The sequence below is a fragment of the Ricinus communis genome, chromosome 10, assembly GCF_019578655.1.
Source record: "Ricinus communis isolate WT05 ecotype wild-type chromosome 10, ASM1957865v1, whole genome shotgun sequence".
Classification (NCBI taxonomy): domain Eukaryota; kingdom Viridiplantae; phylum Streptophyta; class Magnoliopsida; order Malpighiales; family Euphorbiaceae; genus Ricinus; species Ricinus communis.
The window spans coordinates 17357722-17383179 of NC_063265.1; the positions used below are offsets into that span (position 1 = coordinate 17357722).

Below are 25458 nucleotides of genomic sequence, written 5' to 3' on the forward strand. Positions count from 1 at the left end.
TTTTATTTGAATAATATATCTTATTTTTAATTAAGTTTTTAAAGTTTTAAAATAGATAAAATAAAAAAGAGGATAACATAACTACTAAAATAACATGAATAAGTATTTTAAAAATAAATAAAATATTATATAAAATATTATTTATAGTTAAAAATAATATATTGTGTAAAAAGATATTTGTTTCATTGTGTTTTTATCATTTTTTTGTTTTAATTTTAAAATTATTAACATGATTGATGAAAATATCAACTAAATAATAATTTCAAGTAGATGTACCTTTTCTCATTAATTATTTTTTCTTTTTATTTGATATTTATTATTATTAAAATAGTTGTAAAATATTTTATAATGATGAGTTTAAGTAACATTTCTATTATATTTAAATTAATACATATAAAAATTACACAATAAAATAATATATATGATTATAATAATTAACACTCATGTGCAATGTATGTCGACAAAAAACTGGAAAGGATTAAAGTGTATAACTGAGTAAATCTCAAGGTTATTTTAATTATTTGATTCAAAAGTTTTCAAAATTTGATGGCGATACACGGGTTAGGATAGACCATGGACAGTCCATGCACCGTCAAAAAGCCCAGTCAGAAAAAACCCAGACGGGCCATACGCTAACCCGTTCACTGACAAATGCTCTCCCTCTCTTCTATCAGCACTGAAGGGAGACTGGGAGAGATCCGATCAGAACACCCCTTCCAAACCAGAAAAGGAAAAAAGGAAAAGAAAACAAATCCCTATTAGCCGAGTTAAACACAGTGTGACTCCATTTTGGAACCCGGTACCTGTACACCAATGGATCCAGCTAGCACGCCGCTAGGCAAAATGCTAATGGAGGAAATAACTCCGGTAGTCATGGTGCTCCGGACGCCACTCGTAGAAGAAGCATGCATCAAGAATGGTCTCTCTTTCGTTGAGATGCTTAGTCCTTTTTGCAACTTCAGTAACATCGACGGTTAGTCTCTTTTACTCTTACGTAAATTCTGAGGCGTCAGTGTGGTGTAAATTGGGCAATTGAGGTGTTGTTTTGGATTTTATTTTGTTGTAGTTCCTGTACGGACATCGAGTGATCAACCTTATAGGCTGCACAATTTCAAATTGAGGTTATTTTATGAATCGGATATTCGGCAACCAAATCTAGAGGTAATAATGCTTTGTTTATATGAGCTGAAAAGCTTTAAAAGTTTCAGTTTTTATTACTTTGACAGTGTTCGGTAAATCTAATTATTTGCAAGAATTCAATTCAATTCAATTCAGTCAGTTCTCATGCTTGGAAAGGTTATAGTTGCTGGAATTCAATTATTTTAACCTGAAAAAGGAAAAAAAAAGAAAGAAAAGGAAATGAAAACATGTCAAAAGCGAAATGTTTGCAATAAATTCAATTCATTTATACTCTTGTGCACGAGTTATTCCAAACAAGGCCTAATTCAGTTTTTCATGGCTTTTAGAAATGCTGGTTGGTCATGTTGTTTTCTTATTCTCAGCTGCTTTTGTTGTGCTCAGTAGGATACAGGAATATATTGGTAAATTTGGGTTACTGATGCCTAAGAACATGCTTTCCCATGCTGCAACTGAGTTTTTCTTTTGAGTGTTGTTGGTTGTACAGGCATAAATAACATTATTTTTGGTTTGACTAGGTAGCAAAAGAGAGACTGAAGCATGTTATTACCCAGGCTGGGGAGAAAGATCATACTGACTTGAGCTCAGATTCGCCTCCTATTGCTGATGCACTAGCTAGTAAGTTAAAACTGTTATATATACATGAATGTCCGTATGTAGTTCTACTATTTGTATAACCACTGAAACTAAGTTGTGCTTGATAATTGTTCTTGCAAATATACTATTTTGTTTATCTTTTTGCAAAAATATGCTGACTGAGATAGTTCTTTAGGGACAGCAGTCTTAGACTCTTATTTCTATTTTTCTCTTTCTTGTTTTGAGTTTAAGAAGTATTTCGACGTGGTATTTCTAATAAATTCTTTATTGGAGAGTTGAACTTATATTCTTGCTTTAAGCTGAGACATGTGGTATGATTGTGCCTTGTAGGCTCTGAATCTGAAAGTTTACCTTCATGGTTTCAATTTGTCAACGAAGAGCTTGTCCGCACTGTGTCTTTTTCAGACCATGAAGCTTTTGACCATCCTGTGGCTTGTAAGCTTTCAAAAATTGTCAGAAACTACTACTTCTTGTTTGTTTTTACATGATAATTTTGTAGCTCAATAGTTTCAGCTCATTTTTCTCATGGAACAACTATTCCCATTGTTTCTAATTGTGAACATTCTTTTGGATTTAAAATTAATCTGCAGGTCTTCTGGTTGTTTCTTCAAAGGATGAACAGCCTATCAACAGATTTGTTGACCTGTTCAATACTAACAAGTTGCCCTCTCTTCTTAACGATGGGGCCATGGACCCAAAGATTTTGAAGCATTATTTGTTGGTGCATGATAATCAAGATGGCTCTTCAGAGAAGTACTTGTCTTTCCTTATTGTTATGCTGGAAATCTTTGTTATGTTGAAGGTTTTATAAATATGGCAACATAATTGCATAAGATAGAAGTGACCACTCAGCAATATGATGTTTTTCTGCTCTCTTTCTCTTATAATCTGAGAGAATTCTTAATGATAAAGGTAGATTACTTCTACCTGAAAATGTGTGTGAGAGAAAAATAATGCTATTCTACATATTGCAGAGAATTAGTTTATGTTTGCATGTTGTTATCCATTATAAATACATTTTGATCTGCATCTGACTTTCACTTTGATATGACATAGATTAGACCTATGGAATTATGATTTCTTAACTAAAACCTCATTTTTCTCTTAGTATCAAACGGGGTAAAGGAAAGTAGTCCTGTTACCATGTTTAATTTCTAACATTTAAAATCTGCTTTTCCATCTCTATTCTACTCTTTATTTATTTTAAGTATTCTCCAACGTCCATTCATTCTGTTAAGTATTAGGAGTCAATTGCTAGAGTCTTTGAGATAAATTTTCTAATGGCTTGAATGTAATGTGGCTAGATTATGAATCCTATTTGGCTGATTGCAGAGCAACAAAGCTTCTAACAGAGATGAAAAATACATTTGGTTCTAATGACTGTCATGTGCTTTGCATTAATTCTTCTCAAGATGAGCAGATTAAACATGATGAAAACCTCTGGGCTTCTTGTGTAAGCTACTTCCTAATTTCATAAATTTATTTATGTTTCAAAGATCACTCTATCTGGTATGTAATCTTTGCTTTGAATATCGGACAATATGAGTAAGATTAAGGCTGTAGTCTTTTGTTCTTTGGTAACAGAAGGCGGCGATTTCTCCGAATCAGCACCTTGGTTGTTTTCTTAATATTGATGATCTTAAGGAGGTAATTTCTTCCATCATTACTAGCTAATGATCTAAACCATAACTCCGTTTTTCTTTCTAAGTTGAGTTGCAATAGAGAGAGTGGGGAAAGAGAATTCGTACAGTTGACCCAAACATGGGATTAAGGCTTAGTTGACTTCAGTATGAGTTGCAATAGAGACTTTAAATTAACTTGTATAAATTGGGAACAGATAAAAGACCTGATGCAGGAATTATCATCTAAATACATCATTCCTTACATGGAGCAGAAAGTTCGTGTGCTCAATCAGCAGGTGGTTAACCTCTGCTTTTCTTTTCTCTTAGAGTTTGTTAATTAAAAAATCTTTTTCCTTTTTAATGTATTACCTCTTTAAATTTATTATGTTTCCTTTTCTTGTCTTCTCAATTTTCTTTTGATGTCATCATGATTAGGTATCTGCTACAAGGAAAGGTTTTAGAAACCAAATTAAAAACTTGTGGTGGAGAAAAGGGAAAGAAGATACACCAGATTCCCTCGATGGTCCCATGTATGTTGTCGAAATGTTTTCTTATTGTCATGTCACGATGCTTACTTATTTCTTTTCCCCTAATTTTGGGTTTTACATTTTCTATTGAAGGTATACTTTCAGTTCTATTGAGTCTCAGATTAGAGTTTTGGGTGACTATGCTTTCATGTTATGGGATTATGAACTTGCATTATCAAATTATCGGCTAATATCCACGGATTATAAGCTTGATAAGGCTTGGAAGCGCTATGCTGGTGTCCAGGTAAATTGACATCTTTACTTATATTCTTCTGCTTTTGGTCATTTGGATAGATGGCCTGTCATTCTCTAGCTTATGATGCTTTGTACCATTATTAATAATGGAGCAGAACTCTCTTTCTCTCTCTCTCTCTCTCTCTCATACTGGAGTATATATCTTGATTTGGCGCATTACATGGAAACCTGGTCAATGCATGCACATGTTGAGTGATGTTTGTGAAGAACTATTCTTGACATGCTATGATACTTGTATTTTCTTTTTAAGGTTCGTTTTACCATCATGAGTTTGATCTACTACTATGTGAGATCAAGCATAAGATTTCAACATTCAATACCATTTCTTAGATTTTAGTTCAGCTAGAGAAAGGCTATAGGGAAAGAAGGGGAGGGAAGCTCATTTACGAAAAATCCTTCATTTGCAAGATTGAAAAATTACAAAATCAAAAACCTTCTGCGTGTTCAAAATATTCTACACTGGAACCCAATAGTGTGTGACTCTTTTTTGTATCACTTAGCCATCCTGCCTGATTTTCCTTGTTTATTGTTTTTCTTGTTTTCTCTTGTACTTTGTATAATCTTAACAAGTTCTTCTTTTTAGGACAGTCTTCATTTGTATCATTTGTTCCTGCAGGAAATGATGGGCCTTGCATACTTTATGTTGGATCAGTCCAGAAAGGAAGCAGAATATTGCATGGAAAATGCATTTAGTACTTATTTAGTATGTATAGCTCTTTCGTGCCTTGTCTTCCTGTATTATTGTTTGTGTTAGTCTTAGAATCTTAGGAAACAACACTTACATGCTGCAGCATCTTTGAAATCCTTCTCTGTTGATGGTTCTTGGATCTTAATATTTCTCTAATTAAGACTGGTGAAATGATGCTCAGGGAATTAAGAAGAAAATTGAATTATAATGTTCTATTGGAAATTTATATCTTGAAATGATTGTAACTGGTCTGAAGTGATTAGTTTCTTTCATAGTAGTTAGGAAGTTGTATTTTAACTCTTACTTAGTTATCTATCGAGTTACTGTAATGGGTAATTTGTATGCTATTTTAGCTGGTTGCTAATCTGTTTCTGCAACAATCAGCATTTATAATGGATATTTTTGGCTTTCTAGAACTTCTTTTGGGATATTGAAGCTAAAATTAGTTTGATGAATGATGAGATTGATTATTATTATGTTTGTTATTCGATAAACCATGTTTTCTCCAATCTTGTTCTCATGCCATAATTGCCTGTCCACCACCAAACAGGATCGTTTTATGCCCTGATGTGGAGTAGGGTGTCAGTGACTAGGTCGCTGAGCTTAAGATGACTGCCAAATCATCTACGGGGCTGCTTGTTTTTTGTGTGCGGCCCTGGACATTTAATTTGGCGGATTATTCTTAAATCAAGCTAACTCAATTCTAGAATGCTTCTTTCAACTTTGTCTAAATACATTGAGTCTGATACACATGCAGAAAATGGGGCTGTCTGGTCAGCAAAATGCTGTACGTTGTGGTCTTTGGTGGGTAGAAATGTTAAAGACAAGAGATCAATACAAAGAGGCTGCTGCTGTTTACTTTCGCATTTGCAGTGAGGTGAGCTCATTGTATTCCTTTGAATCAAAGTGAGTGAAAGTACCTAGTTTGTGATATTGACAAATATTTTCCTATTTTAGGAAATACTACATTCAGCTGTTATGCTTGAGCAAGCATCTTATTGCTACCTGTTGTCTCAACCACCCATGCTACACAAGTATGGATTTCATCTTGTTCTTTCGGGTGATCGCTATAGAAAATGTGATCAGGTACTTTATTTTATGCAAAAATGTACATTTGGCCTATCATATATTGTTTCTTCTGAAAATGTTTCTTGCCTCATTGGTTGATCTTCCTAGATTAAACATGCAATACGCACATATAGAAGTGCTATATCGGTTTACAAGGGAACTACATGGAGCTACATCAAAGATCACGTTTATTTCCATATTGGACAGTGAGTTAGTTTGGCTTTGGTCTGCTTGAATTTGCCTGATTGACATGTTGGGACTGTGGAATTTATAATACAGTAGATTCTTGACAGTATTCATATGTGCTTGTATATCTTTACAGTATTCATTTGTGCTTGTATATTATTGCCTGATGTAGATGGTATGCCTTTCTTGGGATGTACGATGTAGCTGTGACACATATGTTGGAAGTCCTGACATGTAGTCATCAGTCCAAGACAACACAGGAGTTATTCCTGCAAGAATTTCTTCAAATTGTTCAGGTAATTGCTACATTTAGTTGTCATGCTTGCTTGATATTGTTAGAGAAACAAAGTCCATGGCTCTAAGAAGACTCAATGTCTATCCTTATTTTCAATCCTTCCACATTTAACTGAGCTTGTGTAATCCCGTATTAACTGCTTTACCAAAATAATGGTATGTGATATATTTTATGAATATTGTAATATTTTTAATCTGGTGAATATTTTCTATAAAACTAGATTGAAGGTTGAATACCTTCAAACTCACTTTAATTTGTGGTAGTATGCTATGCGCTGTCGTTGATAACTCTAATTTGCACTGTGTTTTCAAATGTTGCACAAAAATGGCTGTTCTACATCATTTACTGACAGATTTTGCTTTCATTAATTTATTAATTTTCTAAAAATAAATTTTGGTATTGCAATGGAAAAATTAAGATAGTGATGCTTTCATTATCTTCTTGATTGTACTCTATTAAGTAAATTAATTTAAGTATAAGCCCTGTAAGATTACTGGCACTAGCATAAGTTGAATTCACTGATCAAAGAACTGTTTTGAGACTTTGTCATCTAATTAGATGATCAGGAATGCTAAGAACAGGATACATTGGAGTTAATCTTTGAGGCTTAACTTTTTATTGCTATTGGTTCTTTATTTCTTGCTCCGAGTTGTTTTCTTTCTTTCCATATAAAACTTTTACTCTTCTATCCATTTTTTATTTTACAAAAGAACTTCTGCCTCTCTTCTTGCTATTTCTTTGTTCATAACTTTATATTTTCTCAAAGCATTGCAAAGCTCAAAATTTGATTTATATGTTCATACTGCCTAGTATTAAGGTAATTATTTAAATCTTTCTATTTTTCTGAGGCTTCAGATAAAAGGGTCTATAAGGCTGAAAAATATTTCATAATTTGAGAAAATCCCAAATTACCATGGTACTCACATGAAGTATAAAGGACATTCAAGGTTGAAAAGTTGCTATTTTGTTAACAGTATAAACAAATTAGATCCTTATTGTCCAGTTAGTACATTGTGACTCTTCTGGTCTGAAGGTTATTTATCAAAAGTATATGCAAGGAGTTCTTTTTCCCTTTCTCTGTTTGACAGGTCTTTATGAACTTGACATTCTTATTATTGGATACTGTAGAAAACAGGGAAAACATTTGAGGCATTAAGACTTCAGTTACCTGTTATCAATATCTCATCGCTCAAGCTTGTTTTTGAAGATCATAGAACTTATGCATCACCGGCAGTTGTAAGTTGAATTTCATATGTATCTTCGACTTGAGCTTTTTTACTTATAGTTTGTCAATATGCTTTTTTCTTTTTCAATCTGCTTCTTTTTCTTTGTTTCATGAATATCATTAAATTGTTTGGGTTACACACTATGCACAGATGCCTAGTACTTGTGTTCATAGGCAGATGCACGCCCGCTGACAAATGCATATTTAGAAAGTACTTATTTGTGTATGATCTAGATTTGGCCAAGCCAACTGGTGATGGAGGGGCAGCCATTAGAGATTAAAGACTGCAAAATTTAGGAGAAAAATTTAGAAAGTAGTTATTTATGTTAATTTGTTTACTTTTCCTGTTTAATTTATTTTGGTTATTTGACTTTGTTTGCAGACAGATGCATGCCTGCTCATATGGGTTCTTTTATGAAACTTTTAAATTTTGGGATTCATAAATAAATGTTTCCAGACTGTTGGTTTTCTTTCACTGCATCATTTTTCTTCTCTTGCTCTACATAAATTGTAATTGGCGTCCTTTGTTTTGTCTTAATGTTTTATATCATTTGGATTCAACATTTAAATTTCTAATCCTACTTGTTAATTCATCTGATTGCATATGTATATGTGTGTGTGTGTGTGTGTGTGTGTGTATTCATGCTCATCACTTATATATTCTAGACTTAGGTTTGAAGGTGTATAGATGAACCACAGAGGTAACAGAACGAAAGTGACATGCAAGAATGATTTTAATAATGCATTTGGTTTATTAAAGCTTTGACTACACAGAAAGCTATTGTTATTAAAAGTGCATTTGATATGTTAGAATTTAAATTATATTAGTGATGTATGTATCTGACATTTATTCTTTGGCATTTGGCTGCACATATTTCCTGGCAAAGAAACTAACTACATCAGGTTAATTGCCTGACTGATCTTCATGACTGATGATGGCAAGGTTTTAGCCATGAGGCATTTGGGTAGATCTTGGCTTCTATTGATTATGAATCCGGAAACAGATGAAGCTTGTGCTTTTGTTATGATTTTACCATTTAACTGTTTATATTTACTAATTGGTAAAGAGATAGCACGATTGATTTTTAGGTGCTGCAATTTGTGAAGTGTCATTTTATTACATCAATTATTTTCTATTATTGTTATTTGTTCTGTGGATTATGATCATTATCATGATTATGCTATTAATCCTCAATGCAAAGAGATTCTCTGACTAGAAGTTATATTGTGGTTGATTTAATTGTTTCTTTTCTACCATTCCAGGCAAGTGTTAGAGAAAGTGTGTGGCGATCATTAGAGGAGGACATGATTCCATTGTTGTCTGCTGCCAAGAGTAACTGGTTGGAATTGCAATCAAAAGTTGTACCAAAAAGTTTCAAGGATGCAAACATTTGTGTGGCTGGAGGTATGAAGGTGATATTATTCAGCATAAAGTTATCTCAATTTTCTAATTTAAGTTGATAAAGAGAACATAGCTGTACGGAGAGCAACCACCTTGAATGGTAGTAACATGACTTCCAATTGGAATGAAAGCCCCTTCAGAGTTTAAACTATCTGCCTGCTTGGTATACCTTCTGAGTTCAAACCAAATTTATAACCGATAAGTTTAGGAAAAGGTGTTACTTACTAAATTTTTTCTTAGGTCTCCTCTGGGACTTCTCCGGTGTGTTTTGCTTGATGTTCTGTTTCTTTCTAAAATTTATAATCATACATATTTTAGAAGAAGACGTGGCTTGATGTGAGTGCATATCAAAAGTGTGTTGTCTATTTGGTGTATGCCTAAAAACTATAGTGGATGGAGTCAGCTGATAAATTGAGTGTCATTTTTTGTATATTGCTCAGACTTTTCGGTAATAAAGTTTCATGTTGATTTCAACATAGACATGCACAAGTTATTTGGCAGTGGCATGTACGGGCATACAGCATAGCTGGAAGACAATTCAATTACCCTTATTATTCTTAAATTTTTTCTTTTTTCTGCAGAAGCGATAAAGGTGCGGATTGAATTTCAGAACCCCTTGAAAATACCTATTTCATTGAGTAGTGTGTCTTTGATATGTGAGCTTTCAGGGTCAGATGACATGAATTCCGGTGAGATACTTTTCCCTTTCTTCCTTTTGTATAATTTGGACAATGTATATTAGGTCTATGCATTCGGGTAATTAATTTATTAATGATTATGTAGATGCAGGTAGCTCAGCCACAGAACATCAGAATGACGAGGAGTGTAAAAAATTAGGGTAATTAAATGAATAAATCCTTACTTTCTCCCAAGTGACTTTTAAGCATTCTATAGTAATGTTCCCATATTCTTTTCCCATTTTGGCACTATTAATTTGGACAATTTCTTGACGACTGCAGGGATTTGACCTCTGACAATTCTTTATTTACTTTATCAGAGGCTGATTTCACATTGGAAGGCGATGAAAAAATTTTGGTGAGTGCTGCCTTGTGGAATTAAGTTTGGGTGAATATTTTCTGTTTAAGGTTCTGGTAACATTTTGAAAAATTTACAATTATATTTCTTGGCTTTGCTGCTGGGGTATTTTTTTCCTCTGTTTTCCATTTTATAGAAGCAGCTCAGATGACCAATAGACATATCTTTATGTGGGTAGATTTCACTGTATATGGGCATGGCATGTGTGCCATGGTATAATTTTGTTCCCATGCTGCAGAGGTGGAGCTAGAAATTTGGCTGGGAGCCAAAATTCAAGCATCCAATTTTCTAAATGAACACTAATAAGCACCTGCAATGTTCATAATCGGGGAAAGAGTGGAATCTACTGACATGGTTGCAATCGAGGAACTCTGCCTATATGGCAGTTTGGGAGGATCACAATCCCTTCTGTGTTCATCTTCCCTCTGTCATTACTTTTCTGCACTAGTGGACATAATGATGTGGCATTTACAGTATTCACTTATTAAGAAATACATGAAGATTTAGGGATAGAAAATGAGTGGATCATCCCAGTCCATTTTTCCGTTTTAAGCCTTGAAGAATAGGAAACCATGAATGGTTCTCTGTTCACTGGTTATTCGGACAGTTAAAATACTTGCAGAAAGAAGTAAGTCAGTGTCCCCTTATCAAAAGTTTAATGATTATTTTATTTCTAAGATTTTACTTAAAGAACCTTACAAGTTCAGTGGAACTGCACAACCTTGTAGAAACAGGCTTAAATACTTGAGTTTCTCTTCTCCCCCACCCTTAGCATTCTCCCCCTTGCTAAGAAACAGGTGTTAAGAAATTCGGACAGTTTAATTAAATGGTAATCTGTTATTAGTAATCTGCATTGTGCAAATGGTTGGAGCCATGCCTGTCAGACCTGTACCAGCCCAGCTGGTCAAATGGGGAATTGGTTTGGAGAATGGGCTAGTCTTCTTCTTCTTCTTCTTCCTCTCTTCTCTGGTTTGATGGCCATCCAAGTTGGAAATCCTTAATTTGTACGAGAACTTTAGTTTATCATGTTTCTCCAAGCGGACATTTTCTCCAATTCCTTGTAGTTTCTTCTTCTTCCCTTTGTGTTGAAACGATAATCATTACTAAAGGATATACAACAAGTTCATTTCTTGATGATTGTTGTTTTATTCATTGGAGATCTTGTGTTGTAGACTACATACAAGAGAAGCTGTCCCATTGCATATAACTCACAATAAAGGTGATAAACTCTCACCAAAATTGGTGGATGGCAGACAAGGAGACTCAAATTCGAGCCCAATTCTCACTAAGTGAGAATACCAACTAGGCCACTCCCCGATTGCCTCTTTCTTGATGATTGATAATTATTCCCCATAATAATTTCCTATTTAGATACGTTGTTTCTCAAGTTATTTTTATTATGGGAAGCTCTCTTCTGGTTAACAACCCATTTTCCATTTCAGGTGCATTTGACAGTCACTCCGAAAGTAGAAGGCAGTCTCAAAATTGTTGGAATTAGATGGAAATTGTCAGGTTCAGTGCTGGGCTACTACAACTTAGAGTCCAATCTTGTAAAGGGGAAAATCACAAAAGGAAGGAGGAAGGCTAAGCACTCCCCTAAAAGTTACCTGAAATTTATAGTGATCAAGGTGCAGGCAAATAGCCTTTCTGATCCCCTCACCTTGCTCTTTTGTTTTCCTAATTTGCACTGTAGATCAAGTTTGATAAACTTTTCCTTGCTAAGCCTATTTTCATTGTGTTCAGAATCTACCCAAGTTGGAGGGAATTATTCATTCTTTACCTGAAAAGGCATATGCAGGAGACTTGCGGCATCTTGTTTTAGAGTTGAGGAACCAATCAGAGTTCTCTGTAAAGGTATGCTTTTCTTGTACATTCCTTTAGTCCTGGGTAACTGGGTAATGTGGTGAAACTTCTCGATTCCTTGGGAAATAAAATCAGGTTGACCTTCTGAGCAATAGGCCTGATTTTTTAGTGCTGTTGTACATTTATTTGGTACTGTTGCTTAAGCTGAACACTGGCTGCCAAATTATTTCTATTCGGGAGTATATTAAGCCCATCTTACCAATGCAAAGAAACTGTTTGTTCTCTAAGTTTGTATTCTAGTGCAAGAGCAATTTTGTCTGTTTGCGAGATGCAATGATCTATCATTATATTAAGTTCATTACATGGTTTGTAAAATTTCTGGCAGAATCTGAAAATGAAGATCAGTAATCCTAGATTCATGAGTATTGGGAATGGTGAAGATTTGAACTGCGAAATTCCAGAATGCTTAGAGAAGAAGACAGAGTTTGAACAAATTAGTGTACCTGCTGATTCCAAGAAAGAGCTGCATGACATTTTTGTATTTCCAGAGGTCTGCACGGAAGTCTGCCATGTACTTTTGTTTTGGTAAATCTGACCAAATTAGTGTCAGCCTATTTTTAGCTAAGCGCCTCACATTTATTTGTTATTTCAGGATATCTCAATAGAGAGAGAGAAACCTTTATCGTGGCCTCTTTGGCTTCGAGCTGCTGTTCCTGGAAAAATTTCCTTATATATGGTTGTTTACTATGAGATGGGGGATGCATCAAGTATCATGAGATACCGCACTTTACGCATGCAGTATGATTTGCAGGTCTGCACTAAAATACGGTCACTGCAGATTCTTGGTCAATTTCTTCTCATCTTCAATAAAATTGCATTCTGCTATCTGAATCCTAATAACTTTGCTTAAAATGAGATGCTGCCGAGACTAATAATGTGAATTCTGATTGGAATTTTAGCTGATGGTTGGATCAATACTTTTTGCATAAAGCGAGCATGTAATTTTGTTCATGTCATCTATTTTACTATGTGTTCTTTTCCTGTTGTCAAGAATGAATTTTTTTTGTGGGGTTGGTTTTCAATGTTAACCTGGTGGATTTTGTTTTTAATAGGTATTACCATCACTAGATCTGTCATTTGCAATCAGTCCTTGTCCATCAAGATTGCAAGAGTTCCTTGTGCGTATGGATCTTGTCAACAAAACTAGTTCAGAGAGTTTCCAGGTTAATCAGTTATCATGTGTTGGACACCAATGGGAAATTTCTCTGCTTCAACCTCCTGATGCCATCTTTCCTTCACAATCTTTAATTGCTGGTCAAGCATTCTCATGTTTCTTCATGCTTAAGGTTGGTGAAACCGGTTCCTGGTTATCCTTCCCCCTTCCTTTTCGATGCAGAAAACATTATTGTTTTCACATTCTACTTTCTTGTGCTTTTGTTATCTATGATGTGACCCTCTGTAAAATAACTGCTGAATTGTCTAAAAGCATTTGTGAGATCTCTGATCAATCCTATAACTTTTTCTTTTTCTCCTCTCCCAAAATTTCTTAATAATATCTGATGCCGCCTTCTGATATTTGACAGACTCATCAATGTCACAATACCTTCATCATAGAATCTGTTAAATGCTTGGACTTTTAGTTTCATCTTTTAAAATACATATACACTCATTTTAAACATCAACGAATTGTGTTTTGCATTATAATCTTGTTGATGAAATTTCTTTGGCTTCAGAGTCGTAGGAAATCATTAGGCACTGGAGAAAAAATCTTGTCTCTTTCTCGTTTTCCTGGAAGTGATGTAAGGTTGACTCCTGAGGACAGCAAAAATACTCTTTTTGATATATCTAGCTCACCTTTGGCTGATTTTCATGATTATGAAAGACTGCAGCATGAAACGTCTAATCAGGTTGGTGTTTTCTTCTCTTGACATTTTTTGCTTTTCTTTTACGGCTATTCAGTTATTGATACTGTATGTGCTGCTCTATCAGCAATTCATGACTTTTGTTTGACACTAATCAGGAAAGTGTGAATACGGTGGATCTCATTTTGATCTCTAGGCTGCTGAAAAGTGATAACGCTACTGGGATATCTAATCCTCCCCATTTATTTTCTCATCATGCATGTCATTGCAGGCAGGCCTCGTAATACTTGTTCATTTTAGATTTATAATATTGATGTTGGATTTCATTGTTTTCCATCTTTTCATCAGTTGAATTTCCATTTTCCTTTTTTGCAGTACTGCTAGCACAAGCCCAATATCATGGATAGTGGATGGGCCTCGGTTCAGACGGCATAAGTTTTCTGCTTCGTTTTGTGAAGTTAATTTAAGAATGCCCGTCTACAACTCATCAGATGCTGTTGCATCTGTGGCCATTAATACCCTTGATTCTACCAGTGGCAATGGTCAATTAAGTGATGCGAGTGCAGTTACTTCTAGAAACCAAACAGGTTGGCACCATCTATCTCTGGAGAATGACATTAAAATAATTTCTGATGTTCCTGAAACCAATGTGGCAAGGTTACAATCGCCAGAAAGCGTCTCCCCATTCATTTGGTCTGGCTCAAGCTCTACCAGAATTCAACTTGAGCCATTGTCCTCAACTGAGATTCCTCTTCAGATTTGTGTATTTTCCCCTGGTACATATGATTTATCAAACTATGTCTTGAATTGGAATCTTCAGCCTGTTAACAATGAAGGAAATGTAGGAGAGACAACACAAATCTCAGGAACTAGCCCAGGATATCCTTACTATCTTACTGTGCTCCCATCTGATTGAGATTTGGGCTCACAGTTTTTCTTGGCTTCCTTTCTTGTTTCTTAAAATGTACTAATTTTTGTATACTTTCCATGTAAATTATTATTCCAATGTATTTGTTTTCTTTTTCTTTTTATTACAAAAAGTAGGTATTGATAGAAATCACAGAGTAAGCAGGAAACAGGCTACATTCTTTTGTCCCTTAGAATAATAGTGAGAATGAAACGATTGTCTTTGATTTTAATTATGTATTGGTACTTTTTTTGGTCACATCGCAATGGACCGATTTGTTCTTAGTTTTACATTACAAGATTCAAGTTATTACTTTTGATATGACCTTAACGAACCATTTTTATGCCCCAAACCAATCTATTAGTCTATCCTGAACTTGCTTAGCTTTATAATCGAGGAGTAAAATGAAAAGCTATTATGGCCTGTTGAGGGAGACATTTATAGAGGAATCATTTAATGGATTGATCCTTTAGATAAGAGGATGCCTTTTCAGTTGATTTACAAGTTTTTTTTTTTTTTTTTTTTTTTTTTTTTTTTTAACAAAAGAAACTTAGATTTGCCAGAATTTAATTGATTATTGATGATTCTGGCGGAATCTAGGTTAATCTTGGACTAGTGAAGTTGGTCATGCAAGGCAAAGAACAAAGGAGGGGAGTTGAACTTTGATCACAAAGATGGAGAAAGTTTAGTTAAAATCTTATCTTATTTTAGTGGAGAAATATAGGTGATAGTTCTTAATATATTAGGAAAATTTTGTCTTCTTTTCAGAATCAACTTACTTTTCGTCATCATTCAAACTATTATTGGAAAGTTCTTATTGAATGGTTTAGATCTTCGAGATTGAGATATCAACATATGATTAGTGTCAGATAAATTTAGTAGATTTATATATTTTATTTATTTATAAGTGAAAATCATCTCATTATTCATTCAATCTCTAGTTAGAATTTTAATTTTTAAGTATTTTACTTGAGCAGAAATACCAAAGCACCAAATGCAAGGGTGAATGGAAAGAGATTTCAAATAGAACTTGTAATCTAAGACGATTTCAATGTCATCAATCCTTTTGTAAAATTGTTGAAAACTTGAAGCTTTGATTTACCCTTATGTCCAAAGTTTTCTTTTTTTGTCCTTAAAGAAAAGTAGGACATCATAATTTAAACATCTCAATCTGTTAGGTTATGAGATGCATATCTACTACTAGTAGATAATACGATAAATTTTTTTGAAGTTCACTTGAACAACCTTGTACAGATATATCAAACCTTAATAAATACAAACTAGTGGCTCAGATATATCAAACCTAATAATTCCTGAAACTGCATTGTAAATATCGTACTTAGTTTAAGTGAGAATCAATCCCCCCTTCTTAAAGGTTTCAGAATTTTTTGATTTGTCAAGTTCTGAAAGGTAAGAAATAAAGGGAAGAGTATTAAAGATAAAACTCCAAAGGCCAAGTCTCAAATGTTTACCTATCAAAATCTCTTTCCTAAAACTTAATTTTCCCACCAAATCAAATCATTTAAAGCAAAAGTCCAAAACCACAACGCGTCTTAGATGAACAATAACAACAGCAGCAGCAACAAGAACTTTCAATTTAGACCCTTTACTCGGTTCAAGATTCAACATCAACATCCCCCGGTGTAGTTTCTACCTCAACAACACCTTCCAAGATATTTCCTTGGTTCTTTTTTTCTTTTGCCAGGAAACTTAGGTATATAGAAAAGAAATGTTCAATAAGACCCTCTCTCTCTCCACACCTTGTCGCCAAATTGACTTATCTAAATAATAATCATCTTGCATCTTTTCCTCCCTTAAAAATAAAGAGTAGTTCAAACTTGAAACTAGGAACCCAGTTGACCAGTCCCCACCTTCTTCTTCTTCTTCTTCTTCCTCCTCTAGCAGCCAGCCATCCAAGAAAATCCCAACCCATCATTTCTCTCTCCTTCTACCCATTAAAGTCTCATTTGTTTCCTTCCCAAGAAACCAATTCTCTCTCCTTTTTTTTCCCCTTGAAAACTAGCGCTAAACAAGAAAAGCAGGAAAGATCAAGAAAAACAAGAAAGATCAAGAAAAGCAAAGGCAAATAGAGAAAAAGGATGAATGATTTATTTTCTGGTTCGTTCTCTCGGTTTCGCAACGAGCAAGGCTCACCTGATCACCATGTGATCCAGATGACAGAAACACCATCTACAGGTGGAGTTAACTTGGATAAATTCTTTGAAGATGTTGAGTCTGTTAAAGATGAGCTTAAAGAATTAGAGAGGCTGAATGAGAGTCTTCAATCTGCTCATGAGCAAAGCAAGACTCTACATAACGCTAAAACTGTTAAAGATTTAAGGTCAAGAATGGATGCTGATGTTGCTCAAGCTTTGAAGAAAGCCAAGCTCATCAAGGTCCGGTTAGAGGCTTTGGATCGCTCCAACGCTGCTAACCGGAGCTTACCTGGTTGTGGACCTGGGTCTTCTTCCGACAGAACCAGAACCTCTGTGGTCAACGGGTTGAGGAAGAAACTGAAAGATTCAATGGAGAGTTTTAATAGCCTGAGAGAGAAGATATCAACTGAGTATAGAGAGACTGTACAGAGAAGGTATTATACTGTCACCGGTGAAAATCCTGATGAAAAGACACTTGATCGCTTGATCTCTACAGGTTAGTTATTGAATCTTAATTTTTGTTAATTTGGGGATGCTTTGGGTTTGAACTCAGAACTTTATAGTTGTGAAGACGACTATCAGAATGCAAATTGGTTAAACCCAGATCAATTTTGATAGGATGTAAATTGATTCAATGGGTATTCTTGATTTCAGGTGAGAGCGAGACTTTTCTGCAAAAAGCAATTCAAGAACAGGGAAGAGGAAGGATTTTGGATACTATAAATGAGATACAAGAGAGGCACGATGCTGTAAAGGAGATGGAGAAAAATCTAAAAGAGCTGCATCAAGTGTTCTTGGACATGGCAGTATTGGTGCAAGCTCAAGGTGAGCAATTGGATGACATAGAAAGCAATATGCAGAGAGCAAGCTCCTTTGTCCGAGGAGGAACTCAGCAGTTGCAAACTGCTAGAACTTTGCAGAAGAATACCCGAAAATGGACTTGCTATGCCATCATTATTTTGCTGGTCATCATCTTGTTTGTGGTGTTGTTCACCGTTAGGCCATGGGAGAACAACGATGGGGGCGGCGGAGGTGGTGGTGGTGGCAACAACCAGCCAGCTCCTATTCAGAATCCAACACCACCACCACCATCACCACCACAAGCGTAGAACTTGATTAGTTTCTAGCTTGTATACATATATATTATATTCTTTTGTTGAATATGTCTATTTAGTTTGAAACTTTGAGCATTGATTTTCTTGATTCTATACAGTTTTCTTATCTTCACCTCTTTTTTTAAAAGACAGAATATTGATGGGAAAGGGCATAGTTTAGCAGATCATTTAGGACAGTTACGTTGAGATTGGATTGAAAGCTTAGCTTTCCTAATTGCCATTGATTCTGTTGTGCTTAGGCCTTTATGGGGTTTGATTATTACATTCTTTTCTGTAACTACAATTTCTTCTTTTCTTTTTTCCCTCTCCTACTTCGTTATATTGTTACATGTTTCCTGCATTTCTAATTTCTTCAGTACACTTCTTTCTCTTTAGCATTTTCTTTTATGGATTTAGACAGGTTTACTAGGCAATTGATTATGGAAAACATGTTCATACATGCATGTAATCACTTGTAAAATAAGCCTTGGAACTTTTGATTCACATGAAAGAACACTTCTCACCTGATTTTCTCCTTATTCTTTGGACACTTGTCCCCTATTTGTATTTGTTTGGAATATACTTTCAAAGAAAGCGGCTTCCAATTCCAAATACTATATTACAAGTGGCAATGGTAGATTCAACAGATGAACAACATGACAAGAAGGCGAAATCAATTATTCAATGTCATCATGGATAGACCAATTGCTATGGTGGAACTCCATCTTAAATAATATATGCAAAAGAAAAAAAAAGGAGAGATGAAAATAAATCTAATGCCAATAAGGCAATACCAACTTCTTCCAAGTGCCACATATATGCCATTGTCTACTTAATCAGGATAACATGAATCAATGACTTGAAAAGAGAAAGATGAGCAAGGAAATATATGGAGATGAGAAAGGTAGGGATCATGCCATACATAAATCTGAAATGTTCCATAAGCTGAAGATTGGCACAAAGAGGTTTAAGCTACACGGTCAATTTCACAATAAGAAATCTTTTGATGATGTTATAGACTTTTTTAAAGCTTTCCTGTTAACTCTAATATGAGGAAGACATTATTGCTTGATGCTTCCCAGCTTTTGCTGCAGTACTGTGATTTTCAATTCGACCATCAAGACGCCATAAATATTAACATTCATCGCTTTGCGATTGTTGATCTCTTTTCTTTTGTCCTTGGCCTCTAGCACTAGAGATCCCTGAAACATTAACATTCATCCTTTCGGCCTCTCCTCTGCAATTGAGCAATGCCGTAGAGTTATGTTTAGAACTTCTGCCATGGTAACTTCATCAGCTTCATTGATTAGTTTGTCCAGATGACTAGTAATTTACAGACAGAGAGTGTAAATCCAGAAATTTGGAGGGATGATTTTCCATGGTACTGAGCCCAGAAATGTTCAAAAATCTCAAAGGTAGGTATTCGTCATGGACTTTCCCTATTTGCAACTAATGAAGGATGGACCAAGTATGGCTACACAAAATTCCAGTGAACTCAAAACTTCATGCATGTCCAATTCGCTTTCCATCAAATGGTGCAAAAGAAACTAAAGTTATCCAGAATATTGCCCAAATGTGCAAACCTGGTAAATAACGAGCCGTTAAAGGTATAAAGCCTCATTGATGGCGACAACCAGAGATCTTGACCTTTCATATTCAGCTTGAAGTATGGTAAAATTCTGTTGCAAGGACTTCACTTGCATGCCTCAATAATGGTGCGCCATTGGAATCCTTGTTCACGTCTTTATTAGTAAGACGATTTATTCTGGCGACACTGCTACTGGCCAATATGCCTCCAAGCCTTTCTTTAATTACCAAAATTGAACAGGTCTAATATAATTGACAGTTGAAATAAATTTAGTTGTTCATTGATCTGTTGACTGTTAAATGATTCTTCTTTGCAATCATTCACAGGTGAGAAGAGAAAAAAGTCTATTATAGATTAGATATCTATTTTAGTAGAATCCGTGATGAATTATCCTTCCATATAAAAAGGAGCATCAATTATGAAAATAATATCTCTGAAACTTTGGCTAGAATGCAGTCTGAAGTAGCTGTGCAAGACCACTTTTGCCTAGTAAAAAGAACTGAATATCTCAGAAATGCATTGTGATGCAAGTACCTAAATCATGCATTTCATTTGTTTCTTTAAGGTCTTAATGAAGGTGACAAATATCAGAAACCAAAGAAAAACTTAATTGAATTTGAGCATAATCCATCTTAATCATTTAACAAAAAAACTTACCAACTCTGATTAGGTAAAGATGGCTGGCTGGAAATGATTGTAATTCCGCATGAGAGTGCAAGGCTCTTCTGCAGTACCAATATTTCCATCTTTCGTAAATCATTTTAATGCGTATCTCTCTGGGATCAAATCTATGTACAAGCAATTAAGAGCTTGTAATGCACGCCTGCAGAGAATTCCAGATACCTCCTGGCGCACTGCAGTAACCTCATGCTCCAAATGAAAGACACAGTAACTTCTGACATTCATACCATTCCAAGCGAGGAAAGCAGTGAACTTCAGTCATACTTAATCAACCGTCTCACATCAGATCGCTCATCACAAACATCAATATAACCGTTAAGTCATCTTTCTGCAATCTTCTTCAAACTGAATCTCTGGCTTACAGACACCCCTTGCATGCCTCAACAATGGATAATCACAATTTTCGCTGCTATCACCATCATCATCATCATCATCATTGCCGTCCTAATCCTCATCTTCATCATATACTTCCCACTTTCCCTGGTCCTCTTTGCAACTCCATCATCAACATCACCACCATCACCATCTCAGTCCCCATCTTGCTCAAAGTCTCCATTGACAATCACCATCATCATCTTACTCTCCCTCTTGTTTCTTAGCCAAGCATTAATCATCCTCATAACCATCAGCAATCATCAAGAAGTCAAAGGGCATCCTTAGTCATACCATCATCTTCCGTTGCAGCATCAGCCTCTTCCATTTTGTTCTAGCCAGACAAAAGAAAATCCATATTCGCCTTGTGCGCCTCATATTTCAATTTCAAGGCATCAACTTTATTCAAAGATCCAATCAACAAAAGAAGCCAAGAAGAGAGCCTTTGCAGTGAACAAACCAGTCTCCTACAACAAGGCTCTAAAGCAAAAGCACCATAAAAAGAACTACCTATCTTTATTTCCCTACAAATAAATACAGACATCATCAGGAAGATTTCAAACTTTAATCCCTGCTTCGTGTCACTAAATAACAGCATTGCCCTGGTCGCCAACAAACTAACGTAATCAGATTTTAAGATTAAATCGAATAGAAATGACAAGATTATAGCATGAATAACTAAAAAGCACATAAAAATGGCAACTTTACAGAAATCCACTCCCAAAGACTTGAAAGAATTGAACTTTACAAAAGGGGGTTGAGCAATTCTGTTTACTTGAATGAGCAAATAATTGAATTCACATTGAATCCGTGTAAAAGTGATATTAATCAACACTCCATTTCAACGTTGAAACGATGAACCCTGATATATAAAGGAACCAAAACAAACAATTAAATATAGGTAAGCGAAAAGGCAGGAAGCCATTGGGTCTTGAGTCTTGCCTATTTAGTCATGAGTGCCAAAGCCCAGTTGCTGACATGGCACTTAAAGCATTGGGTGTGTATATGGGCCTAAATTGAACTGACGGTTCCTATTCTTTACCTGACAATTTTTTTGCTGTTTACAGAAAAGAAAAAAGAAAGAAGAGGCTGTCTCTTTGCCATATCTCTGCAATGGGTTCAATACGAATGATAGGCAAGTGTGTTAAACCGGAGAACAAAGATCCAATATTTACTCTCTCTTAATTTTAATTTACAAAACTAGTGCAACTATTAGCTAACAGTCTCTGTTTTGTCCGTGTTCAAAAGCAGATATAGCTGTTAACTTCACAGGTCTGTCAGGCATTTCCTCAAACAGATGTTTGCTATAACATTTCCACATTCTTTTACCCTCTATTCTCAGACTGAGAAACGTATTATGCAGATGGTATGTTCAAAGGAATCTACAATGGCAAGCAATGCCATGTAGCTGATATAGCTACTGTCTTGACAAGGGCTTGGAGTGCTGGTGTTGATAGAATTATTGTAAATCCTTCCATTTCCTTTTGCTCCTTTTCCATTGTAAAGTTATTGGTTGAGAGATATTCCCTTCCAATTCTCAAATAGAGGCTATTTTCTAATTTGTACTGAATTAGCAAAAGGCTAACTCTTTTTACTTGGTGATCAAAAGTGCAAGTTAATGCTTTATGTTTCTATTTTCATTTGTTGGTATTGAGAATACGAAAGATTTAGAAATTTCTAGAATTTTTTAATTTCTTAAGTGACTGAAGTTTTAAGCTACTTGGAAAAGACCATTGGTGCTTATAATAATAATCCCTAATTCATAACTAAATGATTTGTTTTGCAGAAACTTCATTTTTATTAAAATGGTATAGTAGCCTTACCACCAAATTTGGATTTGTGATCACAGGTGACTGGAGGATCTCTTGAGGAGTCGAAACAGGCTCTTGCCATCGCAGAGACTGATGGTTTGTCCATTTTCATTTTGTTGTGTGTTGCATTCTCTTTTATCTTTGTGAATATGTTTTCTAGACATGCATTCTTGTTATTCTGAAATTCTTTTGTTTGTTACAGGAAGACTTTTTTGTACAGTCGGGGTCCATCCAACAAGGTGCAAGGTCAAATGTTGTTCCTTGAAAGTTTGTTGCTTTATTGATTTTTGATGCATTGCAACTTGTACAGTTTGGTTGGGGATGTTTTTGAAAGTTGTTATTTCTGGATTCATTCAGGAGTTTGAAGAAAGTACAGATCCAGAGCAGCATTTTCAGGCTCTTTTATCACTGGCCCAAGAGGGAATTCAGAAAGGGAAGGTATACTATGTTGATCTCTTTAGACAATGTTAAATCATTAGAAACATTATCATGCATAAAAGAACACATATTTCGCATCTTAGATGGTATGTGTTATTTATCAATTCAAATTGAGTTGCTAATAGGTATCTGGCCAATCACTATTACTGATACTAATTATCTAGTGTTTTTTTTTCTGGACAAAAATATCACTTTCCTCAAGAAAGTAAGAAATGCGTGGGCTATGATTATGACCTTTGTCTTTGGATACAAATTCTAGTAATTATTGTATCTGGAAATTGTTAGCTACTTGGATCTTAACTCTATTTCTTTTGCCACTGACATCTCCATATTTGAATACAAGTCTAACCATGGCAGCTATATCAACATTCTATGTTCAATGCTTACATTTTTCTTACACTTGTTTGATGAGTATATGATGAGCATTGTACTTTAATGTTGAACATAAGGTTGTGGCAATTGGCGAATGTGGACTGGATTATGATAGGCTGCACTTTTGCCCATCGGAGATTCAGAAAAAGTAAGTTGTTTCTAATGGAAGTGCTTCTTAGGGCCTCAAATCTGTTTCTTGCAATTATGCTTCAAGTTCTCAAGATTTTCAAATCATTTTTTCCTTATCCATGTAAAAAATGTAGGTACTTCGAAAAGCAGTTTGAATTAGCACGTGCCACAAAGTTGCCTATGTTTCTACATATGCGTGCAGCTGCTGAAGATTTCTGTGAAATTGTCGAGAGAAACAAGGACAAGTGAGTTTGCCAATCTCTACTATATCTTGCTTTGCATTGCATAGATCATAGTTATCATTTGCTATGAGGATGAGAGAAAATTAGTTCCCATTCATTTGAACATTAATGGTGCACCTTGAATGTGCTTCCAACTTAAGACAAACCATTCGTGGCCGAAGATTATGCCCAAAAGGTAAGTAAAGAATGAGAACATAATGTCTCTGCCACTCCACGCACTTGCACACCCTTCCTACTATTTTAGGCAAATTGTTTATCAACTCTGAAAGTGATGCTTACTTTTCCATAATTGTTCGTCTCTGATGGTGTATCCAGATTCTATATGTGAGGTTGATTCATCTTCTATGTTTACAGATTCAGTGCTGGAGTCGCTCATTCATTTACTGGCAATGCCGAAGACCGTGATAAACTTCTCTTATTCAAAAATATGTATATAGGTAAATAAACTCTTTTTTTTAAGCTATCAGATTAAACATATTATTACTGAAATTCTTCTGAACAGGTGTAAATGGTTGCTCGTTGAAGACGTCTGAGAACCTTGATGTTGTGAAGGGTATTCCTGTGGAGAGAATGATGATTGAGACAGATTCTCCATATTGTGAAATCAAGAGCACTCATGCTGGGATTAGTTTGGTAAAATCGTTTTGGCCCTCAAAGAAGAAAGAGAAGTATGATCAGGATTGCATTGTAAAAGGCCGGAATGAACCTTGTTTAATTCGGTGAGGAGATTTTCGTTAACTGGCATCTCATGGCATTTTGTTTTGCACTTGTTTATGTTTAAAATATGATTATCTCGTCATATTAATTTTTGCAAGGGAAATTGTGCATGTTGTACGATGTCTTTGGGTGGAGACTTGTAATGTAGCACTGGAAGCTTCTCTCACAATTATAATCGTATAAATATATGAAATTGTCTTGTAATATTGGTTTCTGTATCAGTAGAAAGTCTGCCCTTTACCATAGATTGGCCTTAGATTATTATTTGTTACAATACGCATGTTATGATAGGCTTTAATGGGACAGCAATGCTTTTCAGTAAAATCCTGGAACCTTTCAATCATATATTCATCTAATCTAACACGTCTAGAAATCAAGTCATTCTTCTTGAGATTTTGGAGAGTTTATCATGGCTTTCCTGTATACTATCATAGGATTCACTTGGGTAGTCTTGTAGAGAGAATGTGACCGTAAAGCTCCAATAACGGCATTTCTTTTGCTGTTAATATTTCTTTCTGCTAATATGGATGTTGTTCCCAGGCAAGTACTTGAGGTCGTGGCTGGCTGTAAAGGTGTTGTTGGCATAGATCAATTGAGCAGGACCATATACCATAATACCTGTAGGTAAGAACTTATATAATTCCCCGCATTCATCTCTTTTTGATAAATACATCCAACAGAGAATTCATAAGCATTCCTCAGAATTGGGTATCTCCCATACTCTATCCTGGCCGTTCAGTATTTCACTTCTCTTTGTAATGTTTGCATGTAGCTATTTCAAATAATGTCTCTGAACCACTGCTACGTACTGCAGGGTCTTCTTTCCCCATGATTTGGATTCTGCTGCAGATGCTCTTCTTTCTGGTGGTCCTGGTGCTCAGTGAAGTTCTGAATATTCTTACATCTTACAAAATTTTCTTACTGGAGCTTGAGATGCTCGGTTCCTTTTGTATTTGTGGTTCATTAGTAATGCTTTCTCATCCAAGATTATTGGCATAGTCATGATTTTGAAATGAATGTATCAATATGAAGTCTTATCCAAATCTGCATGTATCAATTTGTTAAATTTTGTTGTGAAGATCGTAGCCAGGAAGTTTTTGTCAATTTTTTTTTAGTTTTCTTTAGGGTCGGTGAAATTGTTGATGGCAACAATTAGCAAATCACGCTGTTTGTTTTGAGTAATTAATTCGCAACATTCTCATTGATCCCCCGACTGGTTAACCCCTGGATAGCCTGTGGTATCCAACAC

The 25458-nt window shown here is 35.3% G+C and overlaps 3 protein-coding genes and 1 long non-coding RNA gene across 5 annotated transcripts; 3 read left to right on the forward strand and 1 right to left on the reverse strand.

Moving 5' to 3' along the window:
* Window positions 1-562: 562 nt before the first annotated feature.
* LOC8259762 (trafficking protein particle complex subunit 8) lies at window positions 563-14899 on the forward strand. Of its 2 annotated transcripts, none has more exons than XM_048380115.1 (28): window positions 563-973; window positions 1067-1161; window positions 1656-1755; window positions 2065-2169; window positions 2325-2487; window positions 3067-3187; window positions 3319-3381; window positions 3572-3652; window positions 3792-3886; window positions 3977-4127; window positions 4755-4841; window positions 5584-5703; window positions 5784-5912; window positions 6003-6100; window positions 6253-6376; window positions 7504-7611; window positions 8864-9005; window positions 9584-9691; window positions 9792-9840; window positions 9962-10037; window positions 11480-11665; window positions 11781-11891; window positions 12226-12390; window positions 12493-12651; window positions 12953-13186; window positions 13574-13747; window positions 13861-13973; window positions 14078-14899. In XM_048380115.1, exons 1-28 carry the CDS (start codon window positions 814-816, stop codon window positions 14616-14618), a joined length of 3858 nt encoding a protein of 1285 aa, XP_048236072.1. In that variant the 5' UTR covers window positions 563-813; the 3' UTR covers window positions 14619-14899. The 2 variants fall into 2 exon arrangements, with proteins under 2 accessions (XP_048236072.1, XP_015577797.2); XM_015722311.3 differs by having other exon boundaries at window positions 564-973; window positions 9786-9840.
* Window positions 14900-16122: 1223 nt separating this feature from the next.
* LOC8259763 (syntaxin-121) lies at window positions 16123-18157 on the forward strand. The gene is made up of 2 exons (XM_048380116.1): window positions 16123-17261; window positions 17420-18157. The coding sequence occupies exons 1-2, from the start codon at window positions 16709-16711 to the stop codon at window positions 17872-17874; spliced, it is 1008 nt and encodes a 335-aa protein (XP_048236073.1). The 5' UTR covers window positions 16123-16708; the 3' UTR covers window positions 17875-18157.
* A 471-nt stretch (window positions 18158-18628) lies between these two features.
* On the reverse strand, window positions 18629-21402 carry LOC107261641. Its single transcript, XR_007217659.1, has 2 exons — window positions 21276-21402; window positions 18629-21024 (listed from the first exon to the last, which is right to left on the reverse strand). It is a non-coding gene; the product is annotated as an uncharacterized LOC107261641 (long non-coding RNA).
* A 119-nt stretch (window positions 21403-21521) lies between these two features.
* On the forward strand, window positions 21522-25313 carry LOC8259765 (deoxyribonuclease TATDN1). The gene is made up of 12 exons (XM_002524024.4): window positions 21522-21635; window positions 21752-21772; window positions 21864-21964; window positions 22350-22407; window positions 22514-22557; window positions 22669-22749; window positions 23199-23269; window positions 23385-23495; window positions 23847-23929; window positions 23995-24211; window positions 24750-24833; window positions 25024-25313. Exons 1-12 carry the CDS (start codon window positions 21614-21616, stop codon window positions 25091-25093), a joined length of 963 nt encoding a protein of 320 aa, XP_002524070.2. The 5' UTR covers window positions 21522-21613; the 3' UTR covers window positions 25094-25313.
* The last annotated feature ends 145 nt before the right edge of the window (window positions 25314-25458 follow it).

What these genes read in the sequence shown, in the direction of transcription:
- LOC8259762 (XM_015722311.3), top strand. Translation starts at nt 814, where the DNA reads ATGGATCCAGCTAGCACGCCGCTAGGCAAAATGCTAATGGAGGAAATA. An exon ending in TTCGGCAACCAAATCTAGAG is followed by an intron (nt 1,162 to 1,655) that starts GTAATAATGCTT and finishes TGGTTTGACTAG; the next exon opens with GTAGCAAAAGAGAGACTGAA. An exon ending in ACATTTTTGTATTTCCAGAG is followed by an intron (nt 12,391 to 12,492) that starts GTCTGCACGGAA and finishes TTGTTATTTCAG; the next exon opens with GATATCTCAATAGAGAGAGA.
- LOC8259763 (XM_048380116.1), top strand. Translation starts at nt 16,709, where the DNA reads ATGAATGATTTATTTTCTGGTTCGTTCTCTCGGTTTCGCAACGAGCAA. An exon ending in TGATCGCTTGATCTCTACAG is followed by an intron (nt 17,262 to 17,419) that starts GTTAGTTATTGA and finishes TCTTGATTTCAG; the next exon opens with GTGAGAGCGAGACTTTTCTG.
- LOC8259765 (XM_002524024.4), top strand. Translation starts at nt 21,614, where the DNA reads ATGGGTTCAATACGAATGATAG. An exon ending in GTCGAGAGAAACAAGGACAA is followed by an intron (nt 23,496 to 23,846) that starts GTGAGTTTGCCA and finishes CTATGTTTACAG; the next exon opens with ATTCAGTGCTGGAGTCGCTC. An exon ending in ATATACCATAATACCTGTAG is followed by an intron (nt 24,834 to 25,023) that starts GTAAGAACTTAT and finishes TACGTACTGCAG; the next exon opens with GGTCTTCTTTCCCCATGATT.